This window comes from Felis catus, chromosome B2 (assembly GCF_018350175.1).
Source record: "Felis catus isolate Fca126 chromosome B2, F.catus_Fca126_mat1.0, whole genome shotgun sequence".
Lineage (NCBI taxonomy): Eukaryota > Metazoa > Chordata > Mammalia > Carnivora > Felidae > Felis > Felis catus.
In genome coordinates, this window is record NC_058372.1 from 38,667,684 (window position 1) to 38,690,745 (window position 23,062).

At 50.9% G+C, this 23,062-nt stretch overlaps 1 protein-coding gene across 1 annotated transcript in view; it reads right to left on the reverse strand.

Annotated features, from left to right (window-relative positions):
• The window catches only part of LRFN2 (leucine rich repeat and fibronectin type III domain containing 2), a 190,143-nt gene that overhangs the window by 33,438 nt on the left and 133,643 nt on the right, over positions 1-23,062 (reverse strand). The window contains exon 2 of the mRNA XM_003986090.4: positions 7,610-9,034. Coding sequence (XP_003986139.1) covers positions 7,610-9,009 — 1,400 coding nt within the window. The 5' untranslated portion in view covers positions 9,010-9,034. The remainder of the gene's footprint in view (positions 1-7,609; positions 9,035-23,062) is intronic.

Here is a 23,062-nt window from a genome sequence, read left to right on the forward strand (position 1 = left end):
TCATGATCTCATGGTTCATGAGTTTGAGCCCCACGTCAGGCTCTGTGCTGACAGCTCAGAGCCTGGAGCCTGCTTCGAATTCTGTGTCTCCCTCACTCTCTGTCTCTCCTCTGCTCATGCTCTCTCTCTCTCTCTCTCTCTCTCTCTCTCTCTCTCAAAAATAAAAATAAACATTAAAAAAAAAGAACGGTGGAACAACTAAAGCTGAAAGAGACAATCCCAGCAGACTCCCATTGAGTTATCCATCCTTCCCAGAAAGAGAAGTTACAGGTGCCACTCCTCAGCCCAAGTCGTAACAAAAACTCATGTGCTCTTAGTGAGATGTGCCCCACAGCATGGTAACTAGTCTCATGGTACCTGGGACTAGAAAGGAGACCACACTTCTAGTCTAATTTTTTGCAACCTTGGGAAATCTACTCAATTCGTTTGACAATCAGTTTCACCACCTATAAAATGAGCATCTGTCCTGTCCATCCCTCCCTTGTGGATGTCAGCTTTCAGTAACTTAACAGTGTGAATGAAACTTAGAAAACTATAAAATCCAAGGCAGGCTGGTTTTGATTGTGGTCCTGACCAGCAAGCTGCTAGGGAACTTCCCCCGACCCATGCACCCCTGTTTCTTCCTTTACATCTTTTTCTTCTTTCACCTGTGGGAGCTCAGTCGAAACTTTCAGTAGAAGCTGAGTGTCTGGGGAATCAGCTGAGTCAAAGAACCTCTCTTCATCCAGGGGGAGGGTTTTATAGACCTGGGGACCCCCTCTGTGTAGGGAACCCTTGTTTCTCCTACCAGTTTCTCCCCCATCCACAAGGTCTCGGCTTCATTAGTAAATTTCCCTCCATCCCATGGTGGGCATGGCTGTTTTATCATGGGGAGGGAACGGACCTCCATTCAAGTGTTGATTGATAAGATCCTGATGGGGTGGGACCTGATGGAATTGGCCCTCTTATCCTTTGCCTCGATGGAAGGCAGAACAACAGTAGAAGATGCCCCCAGCCCCAGCACTGCAAAACTTAGTAGGGTGGTACAGTCTCCCCAGGACAGGGGTGGTGGTGTCATGTCTGACATTCATGGAAGAAGACGGCATGGAAAGGGGGGCCTGCAGATGGAACGGGGGTGGGGCATGAAATGGCTGCTGTCTTGCCCCACCTTTGGGGTCTCTCTTCTCATCATCCCCCACTTGCCCTACATGTTGATGACCATGGCATAATAAACAGCAGGGAGCCAAGGCTGGCTAATTCCACACTGTGTTTTAGAAGCATGCTTGCTGTTCCCCTGGCCCTCCTGGGGACAGTTGCAACATCACGCCTGGTGACAGATGTTCCGATGACTCTTGGAGACAAGTGTTTGTGAATGTCACTTGGGCTGATAATGACACGCAGGGCACTTAACTTTCCATGGCACATCAGGGATGAGGCTAAGCTGGATGGGCTGCTGCCTTCTCCAACGGGAAGGGAGGCTCCCCTCTTTCTGACTCCTCTCCTGCCACCCTGCCTCTTGCCCTTGTGACCCCTCCTGGCTCTGACACTGCCCCCATTAATGTTGGATACTTCCTGAAAGGGCAGGCCCTGGGGCATAGAGATGGGAGAGTCGGCCCTCCCCAGTCACACGGGGAACATGCCAGGGCGCTGTGGGGCTCAGCCGTGTGTACGCAGGGAAGACAAATGCCTTGGGAGGTCAGTGGGAAGCATTAGATAACTAGGGAGCTAATTATCTGATAAAAGAGCAAGACCCTATTTCATAGTCAAATTCAAATCCTGAGTTACCCATGTTTTGGGTTTGAGTTACCCATGGCTGCTCCTCCTTCCTGATATGCGGAATAGAACCTGATGTTTTCAGACACTGCTCACAGCATCCCAGGGCTTCCATGGGCCCTTGGTGTGGGTCAATGGCAACCCATCAATGACTTGTGTCCAGTTCTTGTTGGACAATCTGAGTCTCTGCCAAAAAGCCTGTCTGTGACTTCAGGCCCTGGGGCTCAAACCCCTATGAGACAGGACACCCCAACCCTGGGAGGTAAGATGCCATAGTGGCCCCAACTGGTAAAAGCCGGTGTATTTAGCAAGAGTGATAACCATACTGCCTCAATCATGGGATTAAAAAGATCTTAAAAAGAGTCGTAGACTACCAGAGCTGGGGTCATTTAAGTCAAATGTTTCCATACTCACCTAACGTCGGGCTGCCCACCCAGTGTCCCCAGCATGAAGTCAGCAAGGTTCTGCTTGAACCTTTCTGGCATGGGCAGCTTGCTGTTTTGTGGCAGCTCTTACTTATTCTGCTGTTGGGCGGCTCTAATGCTCATTTCCATTCTGTTCAGTTCACTGAAGGTCGATTCAGTAGCTGTGGGTGGGCCAGGACTTACTAGGAGCTGGGGTACAGAGATGAGTACACGTGAAAACACATGCTGGAGAGGGAGAAGGATACAACACTGAATTTCGCAGCCAGATGGACAGCAGTGAGAAAGTACATCAAGCTGCTGCCGTCGGGCTTTTTTCTTGTAATGGGCTGATGCTTACTTTTGTAAGTGCATATGCATGCGTGTGCGTTTGTGCGTGTGTTTTCCAATCTTTTACTCCTGAGTTCTTTGAATAAGCTCAGGGAGTTACGACTTCTTTTCTACGTCCTCTCCTCTCCAAGGTAACGTTCGTCCATCTCACACGAGCTTCTAGAATCCCACTCTCATCAACTGATCTCTGGACACATTGCAACTGGTAAAATGATTCTTGAGACTGCGCCACCCTGTGCTAAACACTCTACATCGCTGCTCTGACCAGCTCGAATGATTCCGTGGTTAGAATTGTAATCTCTCCCTAGCTGAGCCTTTTATCTCTGTTAACACAATCAAAACCACAGGAGTCTTAGTGGCTCCATCACTTTGGGGCTATAATGTCCTTGAGATCAACCAAAACTCCAGAGCCCATGCCGCACAGAATTCCAGTTGAGCCAGATTTTCTTCACCTTGTGCTTGTTCAATGGAATCCTTGAACCAAAGGGAAGACACGTTTTCCACATCGTTATCCATGACAAGAGGGAAATGTACCAAGAGGAACAGAAATGGGGGCAGAAATTGAGGCACACGGTAGAGGCTTTGTTGCATGTTCACATTAATTTATCAGTCTGGTTACTTGAACAGTTTCAAGCCCATTTCACCATGCACGCGTGTCTCCATTTTGTCCCAAACACAGTGTGAGATTTTGTCAAGTGTCCTATAAAATTGTGAGGAGCTCTGTTTACGGTTGTGAGTCATAGCCAATGGAAACTCCTGGGATGCTTTCCAAGGGCACTCAGCACCCCAGAGATTCGACTCTTCTTGCCTGTGGGGCCACATGGGGGTAGGGTCTAGCGGAGAATCGCTGTACAAGGAGGGTGTCAACCGAGGAGTGTAGCCTCGTAAATGGCTTGGAGGCACGCGGGTCTGAGAGCTGCGGGTCCACAGTGTCTCCTGAAGACAGATCAGTAATTAGGCAGGATTTTCCCCATGTGAATCCACGCTGGGGCCTGGCAATCAGCATTCTCTTCTCAGGGCTTGCCGCCATCTGTTGTGAAATCCTTTCTAGAACTTGGCAGGGACTCCATGCCCAGCCTAGCATCCTATGATTTACGCAGTCTATTCTTGGAAAAGTGGAATATCCGCCCTTTCCCCATCTGAGGCACTTCTCTTTCTGTCCATGCTGCCTCGGGACCACTCCCACAGCTCGAGAACCTCATCTAGCGTTCCTTTAGTCTTGAACGTGACCCTCAGGGCCTGGGGACCAGCACTCACGTTCTTTGCTTCCTTCTGCAAGGTATGGGGCTTTTCCGACCCGGGTGACTGGGATCCCAATTCTGTCTCTGCTACTTACCCCTGTGTAACACCTTGGGCAAGTTTCTTACATGCAAAGTGGCATAATCGTAGCCCTCACCTCCCGGGGATAGTAAAGACTAAATGAATCGGTGTGCATAAAGCCCTTAGAACACGGCGCGCGGCACAAGTAAGCTCGTAGCGCAGATTTGTGCTATTTGTGCTGCTGGTCTCCTTGCTGGGGAGAGTGGGGGCAAATCCGAAAAGGCCAGGCTGGCCTGCAGCTTCTGGTCTAGTCTCCCTGCAACCTCCTTCCCAACCTGCAGACTGCTGTCATTTCTCCTTCTTGCTAGAACAGGGGTTAAAAAGCCCCCGTTCGACTGTCTTTAGCTCTCTCCACCCAGCACCTTCTCCTCCTCATCTTTGGATACAGGCCTTTCTTCCCTTCTCTTGTACACTTTCTGGTGCACGTCAGAAGCCACCGTGCAGCCACCGGTGTCTTTTCTTTCTTATGGGGACAGTTCATTGTCTAAAACTTCGGTTTCCTTCCTGGAGTCTCCTTCTTTCTCAGAGTTGCTGTTAGGATGCTGGGCGGCATGAACACAGGGCCGAGTCTAGCAGTGACTCCAGGAGCGGCCTCAGTTCAAATCAGTCCTGCTTCTTTCTGGCTGCCCGAGCCTGGGAGAGTTTCCTAATTCTCTCGGCCCTTTCCACGTCTCGCGGTATGCCTGGGAGCCCTGAATGTGACACGGCCTGGAAAGCCACGTGTCAGACACAGAGTGAGCAGACAGCCAAGGTGACCAGCGAGGGCCGCTCCTATCAACTGACTACAGACTCACTCTGAACTTTTGGTTTCCAATTTTAGAAATCTGTCTTGTTAAAGACCGAAGTGTGTATTCAGCCCTCCCTTTCCTTTCCTCCCCCAAGCGCCACAGACAAGATAATGGTCTTCCTCTCACCATTACTATTACTTTTACTAATAATGATAGTGACGCGTGTACCCTGAACACCTACTATGTGCCCGCACTATCTGGAAATCTTTCTGAGCTCTGTCTCCCCTGGTCCCCATGACTGAGCTCAGAGGAAGTCAGCAGTTTTTGTTGTTGTTTTTATTCCAAGTTTTCTTTTCTTTTCTTTTCTTTTTTAATGTTTACTTATTTTTTAGAGAGAGAGAGAGAAAAGGCAGGGAGGGACAGAAAGAGGGAGACAGTAGATATAAAGCGGGCTTTGCACTGACAGCAGAGAGCCTGATGCAGGGCTCGAACTCACAAACTGAGAGATCATGACCTGAGCCAAAGTCGGACGCTCAACCCACTGGACCACCCAGGCGCCCTTCCAAGGTTTCTGATAGATTCATTTTATTTATTTTTAAGAACCTAGTGTCTCCAGGTTCTCAATCACCAAATGCAAGCAGTTTGAACTCCCATCTTGAGTGACTTCAGAAGCAGAGGCCCAACCCCTCCTGTGTCCCTGCCTGGCTTTCTGGGTCCCCCGGGGAGGGGTATGATAGGGGCGTGCTGCCTGTGCAACCCTATGCCGGTGCAAGCCTCAGAGCTGGTCGCCTTTCACCTTGACACTTCTCACCAAAGTCAAGACCATGTAATAAATTCACAAGTGAAGAAATATACTTATTTTCCAAAGGTCAACCTCACAAGTTATCAAAGAGATGCAAATTAAAACAAGTTCCATTTCTTACTTATAAAATGGCAAAGATGAAAGTAATTATATATTCAATCATTGGCGAAGGTGTGGTCGAAATGGGCACTGTCCCCTTCCATAGGGAGGGGTCGATAAATATTTACACAGAATGTGTAAAGATTATAATTTACTCATGAAACCAGTCATTCAACCCCTAGAAAAATATGCCAAGCACAGCACTGAACCTGCACAAATCTATTTGTGAACAAAGAGCCATCGCTGCACTGCTTCTCATGCTGAAAATGAGAAACCCAAATGTTCAACAATAGAAGATTAGTTAAAGAAATTGTGGTAGAGGCAAATGGAAAATATTTTTACTACCATGGGAACTAAGCAAGTATAATGTTGGGTGCAAAGAATTAAGAAGTACAAACTAGACTGGCCATAAATATCATTTCGAATTGAGATAAAATGTAGAGAAAGAAAACGGGTTAACTTTAGGTGGTGGGATTACAGGTAATTCTCATTTCTCTTTGTCATTGTATTTTTCAAATTTACTACAGACTATTACTTTTATCATTAGAAAATTACATATGTGTATTATTGGGCTTAATGATCTATCTATAGATCTCTTTATATGTGCTCACATGTATATGTTTAATAGGGTCTAATGCTGCCTTCTGCACATCCTGAGGGGAGGAGCTGCTGTCCAGACAAGCCAAGCATAGGCCAGTCAGGGAAGTACCCTGGTTTCTATCAGTTTCCATGACGCGCCCCCCTTCAGTCTCCGGGACTCCATTTGGTGAATGAATGCCTTCCTTGTGAGCTCTTCTCTCTCAGGCCTCCTGATCCAGAGACTCAGCAACTGAGACAGAGGCCAGAAGAAATCTCAATGCTCTTGACCTCTCCTGCACCATGGACCCTCAGGCGTCTACGAAGCCTATGGGATCCCTTCTCAGAATAATCATTTTAAAGGCACGCAATAAATACACAGGGTTTCAGGAGAAACCAGGCATTCCTTGAGCAGTAAGATACTAGGCCATATGCTTCTCGGTTAACGCACACCAGGGCTGGCTAAGATGGGGACTCATCCGAGGTCAGAGCCTGGACCCTCTGGCCTGGATCTGTCCCTCCGTGAGCTCCTCTCTCCCTCCCTCTGAATGACTGAGGGGCAATTCAAGTGCAGTTTTTTAGTCTTAACCTCCCTTAACCAGGCCCAGGAAATGACCCCTTGATCCTCACCGTAAAGTCACAAGGTCAACTTCATTGTCTCCATATCCAGTTAAAGGAGATCATGCCCGGAGATGTCAGCACAGGTGGGCAAGATGGCCCCACCTCTAATATCCAGGGGGCTACCGTGACCTGCTCTTGCCAATCAGAGCTCATCCAGGGCTTCTGTGGGACCAGCTGGGAAAGGGACAGAGGGAAGCTCAGAGGAAAGAGACTGCGTGGGGGTGAGCCAAACCAGAAGAAAATGGAACTTAGGGAATGTAAGAAACTCTGAGAATACAGGACGTTGGTGGGTCCTTTGATCTAGCTGAGCCCGAAGCAGCTTCCTGACTTTTACAGTACCTGAGCCAACACACTATGTCTCCATTTCCCCTTTTTCTTTTTTCAGCCGGTTTGAATTGGATTCGATCACCTGCATTCAAACGTCCAACCTCAGTCAGGTATGGCTTCTCCCCATTTTACAGGTAGGGAAAACTGAGGCAGCCCAGGAGAATTAAATGGGTAGCAAGTGGTGGGGCCATGATCCGAGTTCTACTCTTTCTGGCCTCAAACCCTTAAGCACGATACATGCGAGTCCAGATGAAGGCCAGATTCATTCCTCCTTGGAGGAGTTAGATCCTTGGGCCAAGAGCTCCCCTCATTGTTCTTGTGTGTCCCCCACCTGGGGCTCAAAACCCAGAAAGTCCAGAGGCTCAGAGCCACATGGCCACCTATCACAGCCACGCCCTGGGAGGCCTGGTCCTTCTGACACGTGTCTCTTGGGGCTGCCCCCGGGCAGGTAGTTGAAGTTCTTTCTACGTCCTCTTACCTGCACAGAGGACACAGTTTGCCGCAAGAATCCCACAGGCACCTCTGGGGAGGAGGGGTGTAGGTGGGAACAGTTCAACACCCTCCCCGTCACCTCCTCCTCCCTCCCTCTCCTGCCAGACACCTCCCTGCCTTTGCCACAGCCCCCGGCTCACCTGTAAATCAGTACCTCATCGTCGGAGCAGTTGTACTGCAGCTGGTACATCTTCACGCGGGGCGCCGACTTGCTGACCGACCACTTGACCAGGGCCGAGGTGGTAGTCACATCAGACACGAGCACAGCCCGCTCCGGGGGGCTTTTGGGCGGCTCCCCGCCCCCACTGCCTCCCCCTCCCCGGCTGGTCTTGCTGGAGCCAGTGATGTCCGAGAGGCGGGACTTGGGGGGCGCCGTGCGGCTGGTGCTGTTGCTGACATGCGGCAGCTGGACGATGGACACCTCCACCATGGCCGTGGCCTCCCCGGCGGCGTTGGCGGCGATGCAGGTGAAGGCGCCGCTGTCCTGGGACGTGGTGATGAGGATGTCCAGGGTGCCGTTGTCGTACACGGCGGTCCTTGAGGAGTTCCCCACCAGGCGGTCGTCAGGGGCCACCCAGTGGATGAGGGGGCCGGGGTCCCCGATGGCCTTGCACTTGAGCGTGGCCGCCTGGCCCTCCAGAACCAGCAGCCTGTGCGTGTGCTGGGTGATGAGAGGCGGCTCGCACACAAACTCCTCCTCTCGCACGTGCCAGAAGTAGCGGCCCTTGAGGCCGCCGGGGGAGCCGCAGGTCTCCAGGTCGTCGTCCCGCTGGAGCCTCCGCAGCCAGAGCAGCTCACAGTTGCAGTGCAGCGGGTTCCCCCCAAAACTAAAGGACAAGGGTGGAGCAAAAGGCGTGGCAGTCAGGGCGGAGGCTTGGGAGCGGGCGAAGATGGGGTCCGGGGGCAACTTTTGCAGCCGGTTGGAGGTGAGGTCCAGACGAGCCAGTTTCTGCAGGTCGGCGAATGTCCCCTCGGCAATGTGGTCCAGCAGGTTGTGGTCCAGGCTCAGCTGGTGCAGGTTGACCATGCGCCGCACGGAGCCCCAGGGCAGGCCGTGCAGGTTGTTGTAGGAGAGGTCCAGGTCCTCCAGTGTCAGCAGGAAGTCCTCGAAGGCCTCGTCGGCGATGCCGCCCAGCTGGTTGTTGTTGACGATGAGGTGCTGCAGGTTGACCAGGCCCCGCAGGGTGTCCTCCCCGAGGCTGGGCAGCCGGTTGCTGTCCAGGTGCAGGGAGCGGAGGCTCTCGAGGTCCAGGAAGGAGAAGGGCTGGATGTGGCTGATGGTGTTCCTGGACAGGGTCAGGTCCACCAGCCCCGTCATGTTGGCGAAGTCCTGGCGGCCGATGTGGATGATGAAGTTGCCACCCAGACGCAGCTCCACCGTCCGCCGGTCAATGTCAGGGGGCACGAAGAGCAACCCCTTGGAAGGGCAGAGGGTCCCCAGTGACTCAGACAGGTTCTGGCAGACACAGTACTTGGGGCAGGCGTCGACCACGGCAAACGCCATGCCAAACGCCAGCAGGCCACCAAGCAGGGTCTCCATGGTCTGGTCACTCAGGCCGTGGTGCCTAGAAGGGAGGGACACAAGGTCAGGGTCAAGAGGCCACTTCCTAATGCCCCACCAGAGCTTCACTGGTCACCCCAACCCCTGCCTCAGGGGGGCAGCAGAGAATGGCCTGTGCTCGTGCGAGGTCTAACCTCTTCTTCCAACCAGTCCCTTTCATGCAGTTCCACTCCCCCCGCGCCCTTAGTTATCATCACCTTCTAACAGACTATTTAATTTACTTACTAATTATATTTATGGAATATTTCTTATCTCCCCCACGAGAATGTCAGCTCCACAGGGATAGATTACTTTGATCTGTTTTGTGAATTGCCGTATCCCACACGTCTAGCACAGTGTCTGGAACACAGTAGGCGCGCTATAAATGTGTGGAATGAATGGAGGGACAAATCCATACCAGTGGTTCAAGTAATAATCATCAGATTTGAAAAGTGTGTTATGGATGTATCTTGAAGCAGTTTTCCTTTCTTTTTTTTTGTTGTTGTTTATTCATTTTTTTGATAGAGAGAGAGTGTGAGTGGGGAGCGGCAGAGAGAGAGGGAGACACAGAATCTGAAGCAGGCTCCAGGCTCTGGACTGACAGCAGAGCCCGACATGGGGCTCGAACTCACGGAGTGTGAGATCACGACCTGAGCTGAAGTCGGACGCTTAACCGACTGAGTCACCCAGGCGCCCCGCAGTGTTACTTTCTTAATTGGTTTAGACTTAGCGTTCCTTAGGAACAAGGACATGGACAGGGAGAGAGCTGACCCCTGGAGAACTGGTTATTGGGGTTTTTGGGGAACTGGTTATAGGTAAGTTTCACCACGGAGAGTCCACACAGTAGATGAATCTTTGGGAAATGCAGAAGAGGGGTGAGACAGGAAGCAAAGGCATGAACTTCTTCTGTGCTGGGTCCTCTGGCCAGACCTTCAGGTACATCATCTCATTTGGGCTTTGGAAACATCTGGCATAAGGAAGGGCTTATCTGTGTATATAGATGAGAACTTGTCCACCGCTGAATAGCCTCCTTCAAGTGTTCACTCAAAAGTCACCTTCCCTCCCGACGCCCCACCCTGACGTGCACATCCCTTTTCCTTACTTTGTATTTTCTCCTTGAAACTGATCACGATCTAACCTCCTGTCTATTTATTTTACCTACTTGTCTTGTTTAATGCTTGTCTTCTGCACTGGCAACAGAGCCCCAAGATGTAGGGGCTTGTTTTTATTCACCACTACATACTCAAAGGCTGAAAGTAGTGCCTGGTACATAGTCTGTGCTTCTGCATGAATGGATATCTAGGGAAGGAAGAAATGGCCTTTGACTCAGGTCTTTGTGCTTCCAAATCTTAGAGTTTTCTCACTGTTCCATGTTGTACTAGCTGTGGCTCCATTTATGTAGTGCTGAAAACATCAATGGAGTTGGACTTTTGAAAATCCCTGCACACGGGTTGTGTAGCCTCACGCAGACCAGCGCTCTCAAACTGCCTTCTAGCAGTGCAGGCTAGGGTTCTGCAAGAAAGGCGTTCTAAGGCCACCGAGTTGGGGACACATTGCCTGCTCTCTCTTGCTCTCGCAAAAGCTCTATATGCGTTAGCAAGTGCAGAAAGGTTGAGAAATTCTGCTGCAGTAAAGAAAATAGATTAATGCTTAATTCTACATTGCTTTGCCTTTTTTAGCTAAAGATACTCTTTTTGGAGAGCAACGATCATTAATATCTTGAGGAAGTAGGGCTCCATAGCTCCCAGTTTGAGAAGCCCAGACACAGAAAAAACAGCCAACTGATTTGAAAGGTTGTATGGTAAATTTAAAAACCTACTCCAATTAGATATTACTTTATTGTGAAGATGTGAATTTCATTATTGTGTCTATTTCAGGGTAAATCTCCCACCTCAGACCCTTCAAGGGCCAAAGACTTAATCTATATTCCATCTGGAGAGTGTTGTTTCTGCTCAGTGCTGTCCAATAGAAATGTAATTTACTAGCCATAAATGTAATTTAAATGTTCTAGCGGACATATACAGAGTAAAAAAGAAAAAGATGAAATAAATTTTGATAATATATTTTATTTAAACCACTATATTCAAAATATTATTTCACATGTAATCAATACATACAATTATTAACAAGATATTTAACATACTTTTATTTGCACTAAGTCTTTAAAATTGGGTGTGTATTTAATGCTTAGAGCACATTTTAAGTGCTCACTAGCCATATGTGGCTATTGGCTACCATATTGGACAGTGTTGTTGGAGCAGGTGTTGGCTAACTATAGCCAAGGGCCGAATCCAGCCTGCCACCTGTTTATGGAAATAAAGTTTTATTAGAATATGGTCATGTTCAATTCATTTACATATTATCATGGCTATGTCTTGTGTGTGTGTGTGTGTGCGTGTGTGTGCGTGCGTGCGTGTGGGCACACACTACAGTGGCAAAGGTGAGTAGTTGCAGCAGATATAATGTGGCCAGCAAAGCCTAGAATATGTATTGTCTTGCCCTTTACAGAAAATGTTTGCCAATATCTGTTGTAGAGGATTTTTTCCCCCTCTTCATCTTCTTCATTACAATCACCCTCATCAAGCCTTTGCCAACACGCCTAATTCCACACAGTTCTGCTCTGGGTTTCCATGAGCAGCCATCCACCCTGCCAGTCCCTGCTTTAACAGACCTGAGGGGTTATCATCCGACCCTGAACCAGGTCTCGCCAGAGACATCCAACCCAGAGGTGTCTGCATGTGAAAGATTTCCACCTGCCACCTTCCCTGTGCTCAAATGAGCTCGGGCTTTCTAGGTTCATACTTAGCTGGAGTCTGATAAAACAAACAGGAATCTTCTCCATCTGCGCTGACCCTCTTCTTATATTTTTAGCACAAGAACAAATCTTTGCAAGGGCTGGTTCTGGCCACTACCCTAGTTTATCTCTTACCACCCTCTGTTCCATCGCTCTTCTTTTCCCAGCTAGGCTCAACGTCTCTCACTTATAAATGCCATGCTTGATCTTCCTCCAGGACTTCCAACATGCTCTGGTTTCTTCCTGGCCTCTCTCCCTAACTCCACTCCTGCCTGGCCAAGTTCCTATTCTACCTCCGGGTCTCAGCTTCAATACCACCTACTCCAGGAAGCCTCTCCACAACCTCAACCAAATTAAACCCTTCTGCTATGTGCTCCTTATTCTATGGTTGTCCTACATACATGCTCACTGCACTTGTCATTATAATTCCTTAATTACTCAGCTATCTGCCTTCATAGACCGTAAACTCCAAAAGACAGGGACTTTACCTATCTTGTCCTCCAGTGCCTTGCACACACCCAACTCATCGTAAGTGCCCCGTAAATATCAATTAAATGAATGAATGAAGTACAGTACTGAGCAAAGCCAGTTTCTGGCATTGTCACTGAGGTTCCGAGGTCTGTATTGACACTGTTTAGGGTTCATTTGGTTAGTCAGCTGAGAAGACTATCTTTACGGAGAGGTGCGGTCACGGCAGAAACTTCAGAAACAACTTCTGGCAACCAACAGCTGCACTGCCCAGCATGACTCACCATGGTCATGGAGTCAGGGAGTCCATATGTCTCTGGCTGTTGTGTCTGCTCAAGTAGAGGTGAACAGTACCCCTTATACCCACTGGGGATCCAGGGACAGCCACACTCAAGGATGTCCCTCCTTGGTTAAGTTGGAGGCATGCATGTGTACATGTGTAGAGAGGGGGGTAGTGTGCTGCAAGCCTATGGTCCCAAGAGAAAGGCTTCCTCTTTATAAGCTCTTGTCAGTAAACGCTGAAGTGACCCGAGGCTAAGCAGCACTTCCAACATTTACACAACATGGCGTACAAAGGAAGTGGTAATGTCTGTCAGGTTCCTATGAGTCCAGGGCCAAGCCTGCTGGTGGCCTGTGCTAGATCTCTTTGATTTGCCCCTCTGGATCCTTCCTTTACCCTCTCTGACCCTGCCCTGTGCCCTAGAAGGCTTGCTGTCTGGGCTGCATCAGTGCAATGTGGACAGACCGCCCCATCCTACGGCATCCTCTGGGCCTGCCCATCCTTGGTCCTGTCACCTGCCCTCTGATAGAGGGTGGCAGTGGCCCCAAGCAGGGAAGCCCCGGGCACTTTGGGATGTGCATCCTGCACAGGGCCCATTGTTTCAGACAGTTTTGTCTTTGTAAATTATGTTAACCAAACCTTATTTTTAAAAAGTTTGTTAAGGATTAACAAGTGTCTAATGAATTCAAATCTGTGACATAATAGCGCTGGGTAAATATATTTTAAGTAATCAGCATGGAAGCTTACTGACAGAGAAGGTGACTATTGAATCTTAATTAAAATTGTATTCTGAGAACCATCACTTATAATACTCCCATAGCCCAACAAAAAGCAGCTTAAACCCCAAGTCGGGAGGGAGGCAAGGGGAGCGTGTGGATGCGTGTAATTAGCGCACCCCCAGAGTGGGGGCTCCCTCTCCCGAGCAGGGATTTGAGCTGGAAGGAGCCACTAGGTCCCTCTAAGCGTGTCTGGATGGGGCAGGTGGCAGAGGGGAGCTAAGAGAGGGAGAGATTAGGAGTAGAGATTTGGTTTCAGGAACAAAGGAGCGAGCGGATGAAAGCAGTCAGGAGGGGCTATGGGATTATTTGTGAGCAAAGCTGAGAGAGGTGCACGGGGATCAGAAGCCAAGCAGTGACATGGATGCTGGTATCAAATGTCAGCATCAGCCTTCATGCAGAGGAATCTATCTGCAGAGGAGCAAGAGCTCGTCTGCTCAGAATGTCCATGAGCCTGGGCCTGGGGAGGGGAGAGGAGGGGAAGAGAGGGAGGGGCGGGGCAGGGGCTGCCTGGAGACACAGACAGAGGACCCAGGAGAGGAGGAGAAACACTCTACCCAGGACCGGCAGTGCCCGCAAGAATCTGCACAACTCTGGGCAGGAACAATGTCTCCTCCCTGCCTGGGTTTCTTCGGGTGGTTTTCCCAGCAACTCTGCAAGGTGAGTGTTGCCCCTGGTCCCTAAGGTATTCCTGTGCAAGTAGGAACAGGTGTCCTTGCAGGGCATTTGTAGGGCCCCTTCGCTGGATAACCTTGTGCAGGAGACAACCCACCCTCCCGTACCTTGTGGCCTCAAGTATTGCTATCCCCATTTTAACCACTGGGACTTGAGGTTCAAAGAGGTTTGGGCCAGCCCAAACTCTCCCAGCTACCACGAGAAAAGCCATGGTTTGAACTGAGGACTGTCAGGCTCTAAGCTGTCCTTGGAGTGGAGCAGGTCCCTCCAGAGGCTTCCATGTGCCTGGTGTACATAGAGAATCCTGCTGCTGCCACTATGGGATCGCTTAGTAACCTGTGACGGCCCAGCTGTTTGACTAAATTGGGGCTCTTGTGTTTCCTGCTTAAGGATGGTGTTCCCAGAGGCAGAGCCCTAACAGGCTCAGAAAGACCCACCTGTCAGGCTTCACGGCAGTGGGTCTCACACACACACACACACACACACACACACACACACAGGACGCACATGCGCACGCACACATACACACATGCATGCACACGCTTAAATATACTGGCAATAAATATAGCGTGTGGAACTAGGCTGATGGTTTGTAATCAGAATCTCCAGATGGGATTTTATATTTAAAACAAAAGGGAAAAAGAAAGATGAGGGCTGAAATCAGAAAACTAATGGACATGGCGGCAGAAACGGAAAGTTCCTGTTCCTTCCCTTGATGGTGAGACCACAGACTTTCCTCCCCACTCCCTCCGGCCCCTGGGCCCTGCCTCCCTGTCAGAACCACCTCGAGCTGTTCCAGACAGAAGAGGCAACATTTAGCAGATGGCTGGCACGATATATGTGATATCTCTCCACCCTGATTTCCATTTAAAAGATACCTTAGCAACCAGCCAAGGAGCCACCCGCCCCTGGAGCCTGTAAATCAAGTAAGATGCCTGCCTCGGCTTCAGGTAAAAAGAAATGGCCCCTCCAGGGTGCTCCCAGCCAGGAAAGTGTGAATTAATAAAAGTGGGAGGGGTTCGGATCTGTCAGGAGAGGCCGCTGCTTGGGCCTTCTTCCCAGACTCCCCCTCCTGGGGCACCTGCTGCTCCCCATAAATCATACCACTCCAGGCGAGCCCTGGAGGGACTTGCTCTGGAGCAAGGGGATGGGGAAAGGAAACCTGACTTCCAGACAAGAGCTGATGGGGCTGCTTTTTTTTTTTTTTTTTTTTTTTTTTTTTTGGCCTAGGAGTTGGCAGGTGGTGGCCCTGCCCCCAGCCCCGCGTTTGGCTCCAGTGCGAGGCTTTCAAGCCCTGTCAGCCCCATCTCCAGCAACTCTACCTCCCAGGCCCTCAGGAAAACAGACCGGGGCTTCTTCTAGGGAGAAGAAAAATGAGTTAGCATTAGAGAGCTGATTTCCCAAACCCCCTCTCTGATGCTGCCCTGTAGAGAGATCCTTCTAGAATCCTGAGAAAGAGAGGAGGGAGCAAGCTTAAGGAGTATGTGCTGGAGAGAGAGCTGAGACCTCAGAGTGCCCAGTCTGAAGGGAGAGGCAGCGTCTTTGACCTCAGGCAGCACCGCCCATTTTGATGTTGGAGTCATAGCTTCTAGTGTGAAGGGGGGAAGGGGAGAGAAAGAGAGAGGAGAGAGAAAGAGAGAGAGAGAGAGAGAGAGAGAGAGAGAGAGAGCGCCAAATCCCAAGGGAGCCCCTCCGAAGGTCCTAGTTTCTTGGCTACAGAAAGACACTCACGCAGGATGGGCAAAATCCTTTGCCGCACTGTCCCCAAGCAAACCTATGGAGGCAGAGGCCACATCCGGAACCCCCAAAGTTCTGCACAAACTACTTTTAAAATGCGGTCTGCGATAGCACGGGCAACGGGAACGGAAGAGGGAAATAATGTCTCAAACATCAAAAGGGCAGAATGAGCCCATTTAGGCTCTGTTTAAACTTCTATTGTGCAAGATAAGCAGTTGTTAGCATAAGTAAGTTATTAAGCTCAGAACCGCTTCCTCTCTGTTCTCAATGACAGCATTATGCCTCCGTGTTAATGCATCCATGATAGCTTTTATTGTGTTGCAATGTAATTACGTGTTTCTCTGTCTCATACTCCGTTCACCTGGGAACCCCTTCTTGGCAGGGACCATATTTTGTTCAGCTCTGAATCCCCAGGAGCAAGCTCAGTACCTGGCCCAGAGCAGGCATGTGGGACATGCTTGATGAGAGAATGAATGAGTGGTGGACTGAATGAATGAGTGCTCTAGCATGACCAGCTGAACCCCGGGGCACCTTTGCCACCTCGTCCATTTTGATTTGTTGATGCTGGAGAAGCGATGCCCCAGAGGGGAGAGCTTCCAACCAACGCTTCCCCATGAGAGGGGTGGAGGATACATACCTCGGCTCCTCCCCTCCTGGGGCGGGATGATGCTGAGGCACGTTCTTCGGTCCCCTAGTGGTCCCGGGTGAGCCCCAGATGCCCTTTGCTGCCACCTGCTCTTCTCACCCGATACTGGCTGTCTTCCCTTCCCCCTCTCACCTCCTATTCCTTTTCCTGGGTGTCCTGACGCCACCAGCCAAATAAGGCACTTACATTCAAATCCTTGTTTTGGGTCCACTTCTGGGGAACCCAGCTCGAGGCAAACTCCTTAGTGATTACTCTCATATATAAGGTACCAGCTGAGCTTGGGCCGCTGTGGAAATGTCAGCTACACGGAAATAAAAAATGATACGAAAATCACACACGTTCTCGTCAATGAGACACACACACACACACACACACACACACACACGGAAAACTAGCAACTTGGTGAAGGAAGAAGATCTTAGCTCCCACACAAAGGACTGGCGGTAACGGTTGAAGGGCACCTGTCTTCTACCCAGCGTGTTCACGGCCAGCCCTCTGGTCTCAAGACCCGTGCGAGCCACTGTGTGAAGGAGCGTGGATGACGGAGGCCCATGTGTGGACGCGTGTGGCGTGTGGATGCCGGGGTTGGAACGCGAACGGAGGGGTGTGTGTGTGCGGGAACTGGCATGTGTGACTGATCAGGCGCCTGCAGGCGCCTCGTGTGTGAGTGAGGGGGTGCTGCATGAATGGAGGTGAGCGAGTGAGTGAGGGAACGGGTGTGTTTGCCTGAATGGAGGGCTGTGTGGGTGAAGGAGGGCCTGCTTTTAGGAACGGGGGCCTGGATGTGAATCAGGCTGCCTGTGAGCCGATGGCATGCGAGGCAGGGAGAGGGAGCAAGCTTGTGTGTCCGGCCTTGATGGAAACAAATGCTGTTTTGCTGCCGTGTCGTCCACCGCAAATGTGCTCCTCTCCGTGGCTGCCGGGGATCGGTCCCTGCCTAGGGGACACAGACAGCCCACAGGGCTGGCGGCTCCCGGCATCAGTTTAGGCCTCGACCTCCCCCCCTGTTCTTGCTTGTCAGCCTCTATTCCGGCCCTCGGGGGAGTGTGTGGGAGCTCTGGTCTCACACAGAGAGATTTTTGCTTTTGATTCAGTCCTGACTCTCGAGATGTTTTCTCTAAAATACCCCGTGCCCCCATTCCAAACGCTTTTTTGGATTCTATCACCTGAAGACTCACGCAAGGGTCCTGCTCTGGGAAGCTGGGTGGACCACCCCTTTTGTACCTCAGAGGGAGAATACGGAGGGTATGGATCCACAGGGACGCCTTTCCGGGCACCAGGGCCTGTCTGGTCCTCTCTCCCTTGCCCGAAGCCTCCCCGCCACAAATTCATGTCCAAGGACCCAGTCCCTGCCATCGTAACCCTTTAATCCTTCCCTGCTGTAAATCACAGAGCACCCCTGGGTTCACAGCACCCGGCCCCCAGGAGCCCTGACCTTTCCCTGGTCCCCACACCCCGGGAGCAACCTCCGTGTGTGGTCCTCTCTGGGACTGGGCTAACGAAAGGAGCAGTGGGGTGGATAATTCAAAACGGCAGATAATCCAAAACTCATTTCCATTTGGCTAGGGAAGGTTCACACTATGATTTACTCTCCTCATTATGTTTGGCTCGGGCTAAAATTAAAATTGGCTTTTCTTCTTCAAGCCATCCAGGCTATAGGGTAGGCAATGACTGGATAGCATTAAAGTTCACTCCAGCTGGAGAACATAATTTAGGGTCGATATCTGACGAGGATATCCGACTTGAAGGTCACTAGAGGCACAAGTTAAATCGCCCTCCTCAGACTGGGGCTCCCTGAGGGCAGGGCTGTGTCTCCCCCCTCAGACTGGGGCTCCCTGAGTCAGGACTGTATCTCTCCCACAGACTGGGGCTCCCTGAGGACAGGGCTGTGTCTCCCCCCTCATACTGGGGCTCCCTGAGGACAGGGCTGTGTCTCCCCCCTCAGACTGGGGCTCCCTGAGGGCAGGGCTGTGTCTCCCCCCTCAGACTGGGGCTCCCTGAGGGCAGGGCTGTGTCTCCTCCCTCAGACTGGGCTCCCTGAGGGCAGGGCTGTGTCTCCCCCTCATCCTGGGGTGTCTGAGGGCAGGGCTGTGTCTCCCCCCCTCAGACCAGGGCCCCCTGAGGGCAAGGCTGTGTCTCCCCCCTCAGACTGGTACTCCCTGAGGGCAGGGCTGTGTCTCCCCCCTCAGACTGGGGCTCCCTGAGGACACGGCTATGTCTCCCCATCAGACTGGGGCTCCCTGAGGGCAGGGCTGTGTCTCCCCCCTCAGACTGGGCTCCCTGAGGCAGGGCTGTGTCTCCCCCCTCAGACTGGGGCTCCCTGAGGACAGGGCTGTGTCTCCTCCCTCAGACTGGGCTCCCTGAGGGCAGGGCTGTGTCTCCCCTCCTCAGACTGGGTTCCCTGAGGGCAGGGCTGTGTCTCCCCCCTCAGACTGGGTTTCCTGAGGGCAGGGCCATGTTTAGCGTCTCTATCCCAAGCATCTGCTCACAGTTCTGTCTCTGGGACTTGAAGCTAGCCTTAGCATTATCCTTCTGTTCCCTCTATAGGGCTTCTCCTCACCCCAGTCTGGGGGCTCAGGTGAAGGCCAGACCTCCATGAAGCAGCCCTGCCTGGTGGGTAGGCAGCTGGGGTTCAGCCTGGCAGCCCGGGGCAGAGTATCACTCAAGTTCACGGGCTACTCTGAGAAGGTCTCATTACAAAGGCCTGTGGTTATTACCCTGCCCTGTTATTATGCATTCACCAGGACATCAAGCCTGGCATATTTAATCTCGGGCTTCTAATAACACCTCTGATTATTAAAACAGAAAGAATTTAGACAATCAAATTGGCTTCTTGATGGGAGGGTTTTTCTTTTTTTTTTTCTTTTTTTTTTTTGCCTGTTTCATCTTGCCTGTTTGTGGTGGCGGGGACAGGCCTGCTTCCCGCAAGGAGGAACATGGGTATAGAGAATCCCATGTTCACCTCCAAGGTCTGTCTGGTCCTTCCTTGCACTTGGAACAGAATCCTCAGCTGATGACCAACCTCGACTTATAAAGTGACACACAAAAGCAAGAGGACTTCTTAGTCGGGGCTACTTTTGCTGTCTTATAACCCCCACAATTTCCCTCGCAGACAGAAGGCCTAAGAAAAAGCCGTAAGAGAAAAAAGGCTTCCTCCCACTTTGTGATAAGGGAATGGAACAAGGTCCTCCTGCCTGTCCCTTCGTTACGATGCTCTCCTGTGCCCTCCCAGTTCTGGGGACAAGGGGCAGGGACGCATTATCCCTCAGAGTCCTTGGAGGAAACGGCCGACAGAGTCTAAGGGCTGCCTGAAGGGAGTTTAGTGAAGGGACGATGTACAGGGGTGTGGGCAGGGTTAGGGGAGACTTGGAAGGGTGGTGTAGCACCCAGGGACTGGCAACAGAGAGGATTTTACCCTTTTGCCCCCCAGGCCTGAAGGGGTAAAGGCAGAGGACAGTTTTAGGAATGTGTTACAGCCATGGGAGAAGAGTGGGCAACAGGAGTTGTGGGGCTTGTGTAGAGGACACATTCACTGACAAACTGCAGCCTGGGACGGAGCGGGCCCGGGAAGGAAGGGCCTCTCTCCCATGCTGCCCTCTCACCGCCTGCTGGTACCTTCCAGCAGCCAAACTCAGGGAGCCAGAGAACAAGGGGGCCTGCGTGAAGCTGCCACACAGGTCAGCCTCCCCGGCCGCAGGGCAGGGCTGTGGAGAGTGCACTTGGAGGCGCAGATAGAAAATTATCTACACTCAGAAAGAGTGCCCTTCTCTCCTGTCAACTTTCCCAACGAGTTGGCAGATAATAAGGCCATTTGGAAGTGGAAGAAAAACAAGGAGGAAGCAGGAGGGGGGCGGGAAAAGGAGGAAGAGGAGAGAGAGAAGAGAGAGATTAATCCATTGGAAGCAATAAACCCCACAGATTCAAGGGCAGTAAATATGAATTCAATTTGGTTTTGCCATTTACAGTGCCGGCCTTCTTAAGCGCTGACAGGCTGATCAGATAAAAGTCACTGTCGCCACCAGGACGGCACATTTAAATTTTTATTGCAAACACCAGGCTCCATTACCCTGGGATTTGCTCTCTGCATTCCTAATATTGTCTTTCTTCGTGTTGGAATGTGAGCGTCCTGACTCCCACGTAAGGACTAGCGGAGCAGGAAGAGCGTGGTGCAGGGTTTCCGAGCCCCGAGTCCCCATCCTGGCCCTGCCTGGGACCCTCAGCAAGCCCCTTCTCTTCCTTGTGCCTCAGTTTCCTCATCTGGGCAATTTGGGTCTGTGTGTGTGTGTGTGTGTGTGTGTGTTGAAGGGGTCATCTATTCAAGTCCATTTCTAGCCCATTGGATGAGATTTCGGGTGGGGGCAATGAAGACTCGGGCCACACGATCACCCCAGCCCCTCAAGCGTGGGAAATGGAAGTCTCCTCTCTGTCTTCAAGTCTGAAAGCCCCACAAAGTTTCTCTTTTTCCTTTTTTCTTTTTCAGTTTACAGACTCATCTCTCCCTTCCCTTTATCTCCTTTTTCCTCCTGTCCCCCTTTCTCTCCATGACCTTCCATCCTTCCCCATTTCCCTCTGTCTCTGCCAGTCTTCTTTGTCCTCTCCTTCTTCTCTCCTTTGTCCTCTTCCCTGGAGACTATCTGAGGTGGAGATCTGGAACACTGCAGCCAATTCCTCCCTCCTACGACGCTCTACCCCACCCCGACTCCCCCAGACAGGGGACCTGATTGACTCAGCAGCAGGGACTCCGTCATTTAATCAGGCTTCTGCTGAGTACCTGCTGGGACGTGGGCATGCAGGACATGGGAGTGGACAGAACTGGACAGGACATCCCCCCTCTGCTCAGGAGGAGCTTAAAAATAACTACCTAGATAACTGTAACCCAGCGGGGTTGGGGGGGCAGTGTTTACAGAGTGTCTGGTGAGTCCGGCTCCTTCTACACGTTTTCTCCTTTAAACCATTTGACAGTGTAATACTACTTGCCCATTTTACAGATGGAGAAGCTGAGGTTCAGGAAGCTGACAAAGCTTGCTCAATGAATTAAGACAAAGGCAAGAGGTAGAGCTGGACTCCCAACCCAGATAAACCCTACCCCACCACGGACAACACCGATCTCAAGATAGAAGGATGGCAAAATGCAATGGGAATTCTTCAGAAGACATTCCTCCTAACTAGGGCAATGGGACACTTCTGGAAGAAGGTAGCACTGATTGTGGCCTTACATGATAGGTGGTAGGATTTCAGCAGCTAGGGATGGTTGTCTTAATGAGAACATTCTAGAAGAACACAGATTCATGTTGTGGTAGTCTAACACAGCTGAGTAATTACAGAAATTTTTTTTTTTTAAGGGAAGATCCTTTTGGAGGTCCCGGTTTGAGAAGTGCTGTCTTAAAAAGCTTGATCTAGAAGCAAGGTGACTAGTGGTAAGCATACAGACTCTCCAGTCAAGCCACCTCATGCACTTGAATCCTGACTCTTACTAGCATGTGATCATGGGCAACTGGCTTGACCTCTCAGTGTCTTGGTTTCCTTGTCTGTGAAACTGGATAATTTCACAGAGTTGTGAAGATTAGCTAGGTCACTCCGTGTAAAACACACTTAAGCGGAGCTGAGCACACAGGGAAATCGCGAAACCGGGTCACCCATTATGATTCTTATTCTGTGACTGTCTTTAAGTCACAACTGGCTGTTCTCAAAAGCGTCTTTGGTAAAGAATGGATTTGGGATTGCCACTGAAATAGAAAGCTAAAACGTAAAACATATTCTAGAATTCTGCACACCCAGGGATCTCTGCCACTAGTGGAAGAAATTCTGTTGTTGTAGGTCACGTGGGTAGAAGTTAATGCAAGCAAAGCTGGGGTCAGGAAGCAACGCTTGAAATCTTCCTCCAAACTGGCTGCTCCCATTCCAGGGTCAGGCTTGGGGGTAGTTTGGGCATAGGATGCCTCTAGGCCCAGAGAAGAGGCTGAGATTTTTTTTTTATTTTATTTATTTATTTTTTTTTGTACTGGGAGTATTTTCTGCTCACTCGCTGTGCCGGCCACAGAAAAGGAGGACCCTTCCACTCCCTCTCTCTGATCGCTTCCAGTTTGTTAGTAAACTCCTTCTCTACCCTGCTTCTTACTACCAATGGCCGCTGGCACTGCTGCTGTGTGCTAGGCTCATTACACTTCTGTCACTTAGGTTATGTGTATTTAGTGGGCAAAATCATTAGCACCTATAAATATTTATTGAGCACCTGCTGTGCTGGGCTCCATACAGAGTCTGAATAAATAGTTCCTCTCTGTTCTCTAGGAGACTGCAATCTATTAAAGGCCAGATAGACCCAGCCACGAGGGAAGAGGGAGAGGTGCAGGGGGCAGCTGACAGATGATAGAAGCAAAATCGGCCCTGCCTACCTCCCCAAACTCAAACTCACAGAAAAGCAGAGCTGTGTCTCCCTCCTCAGACTGGGGCTCCCTGAGGACATGGCTCTGTCTCCCCCCTCAGACTGGGGTTTGCTGAGGGCAGGGCTGTGTCTCCCCCTCAGACTGAGACTCCCTGAGGGCAGGGCTGTGTCTCCCCCCTTCAGACTGGGTCTCCCTGAGGGCAGGGCTGTGTCTCCTCCTTCAGACTATGGCTCCCTGAGGGCAGAGCTGTGTCTCCCCTCAGACTGGGGTCCTTGAGGCAGGGCTGTGTCTCCC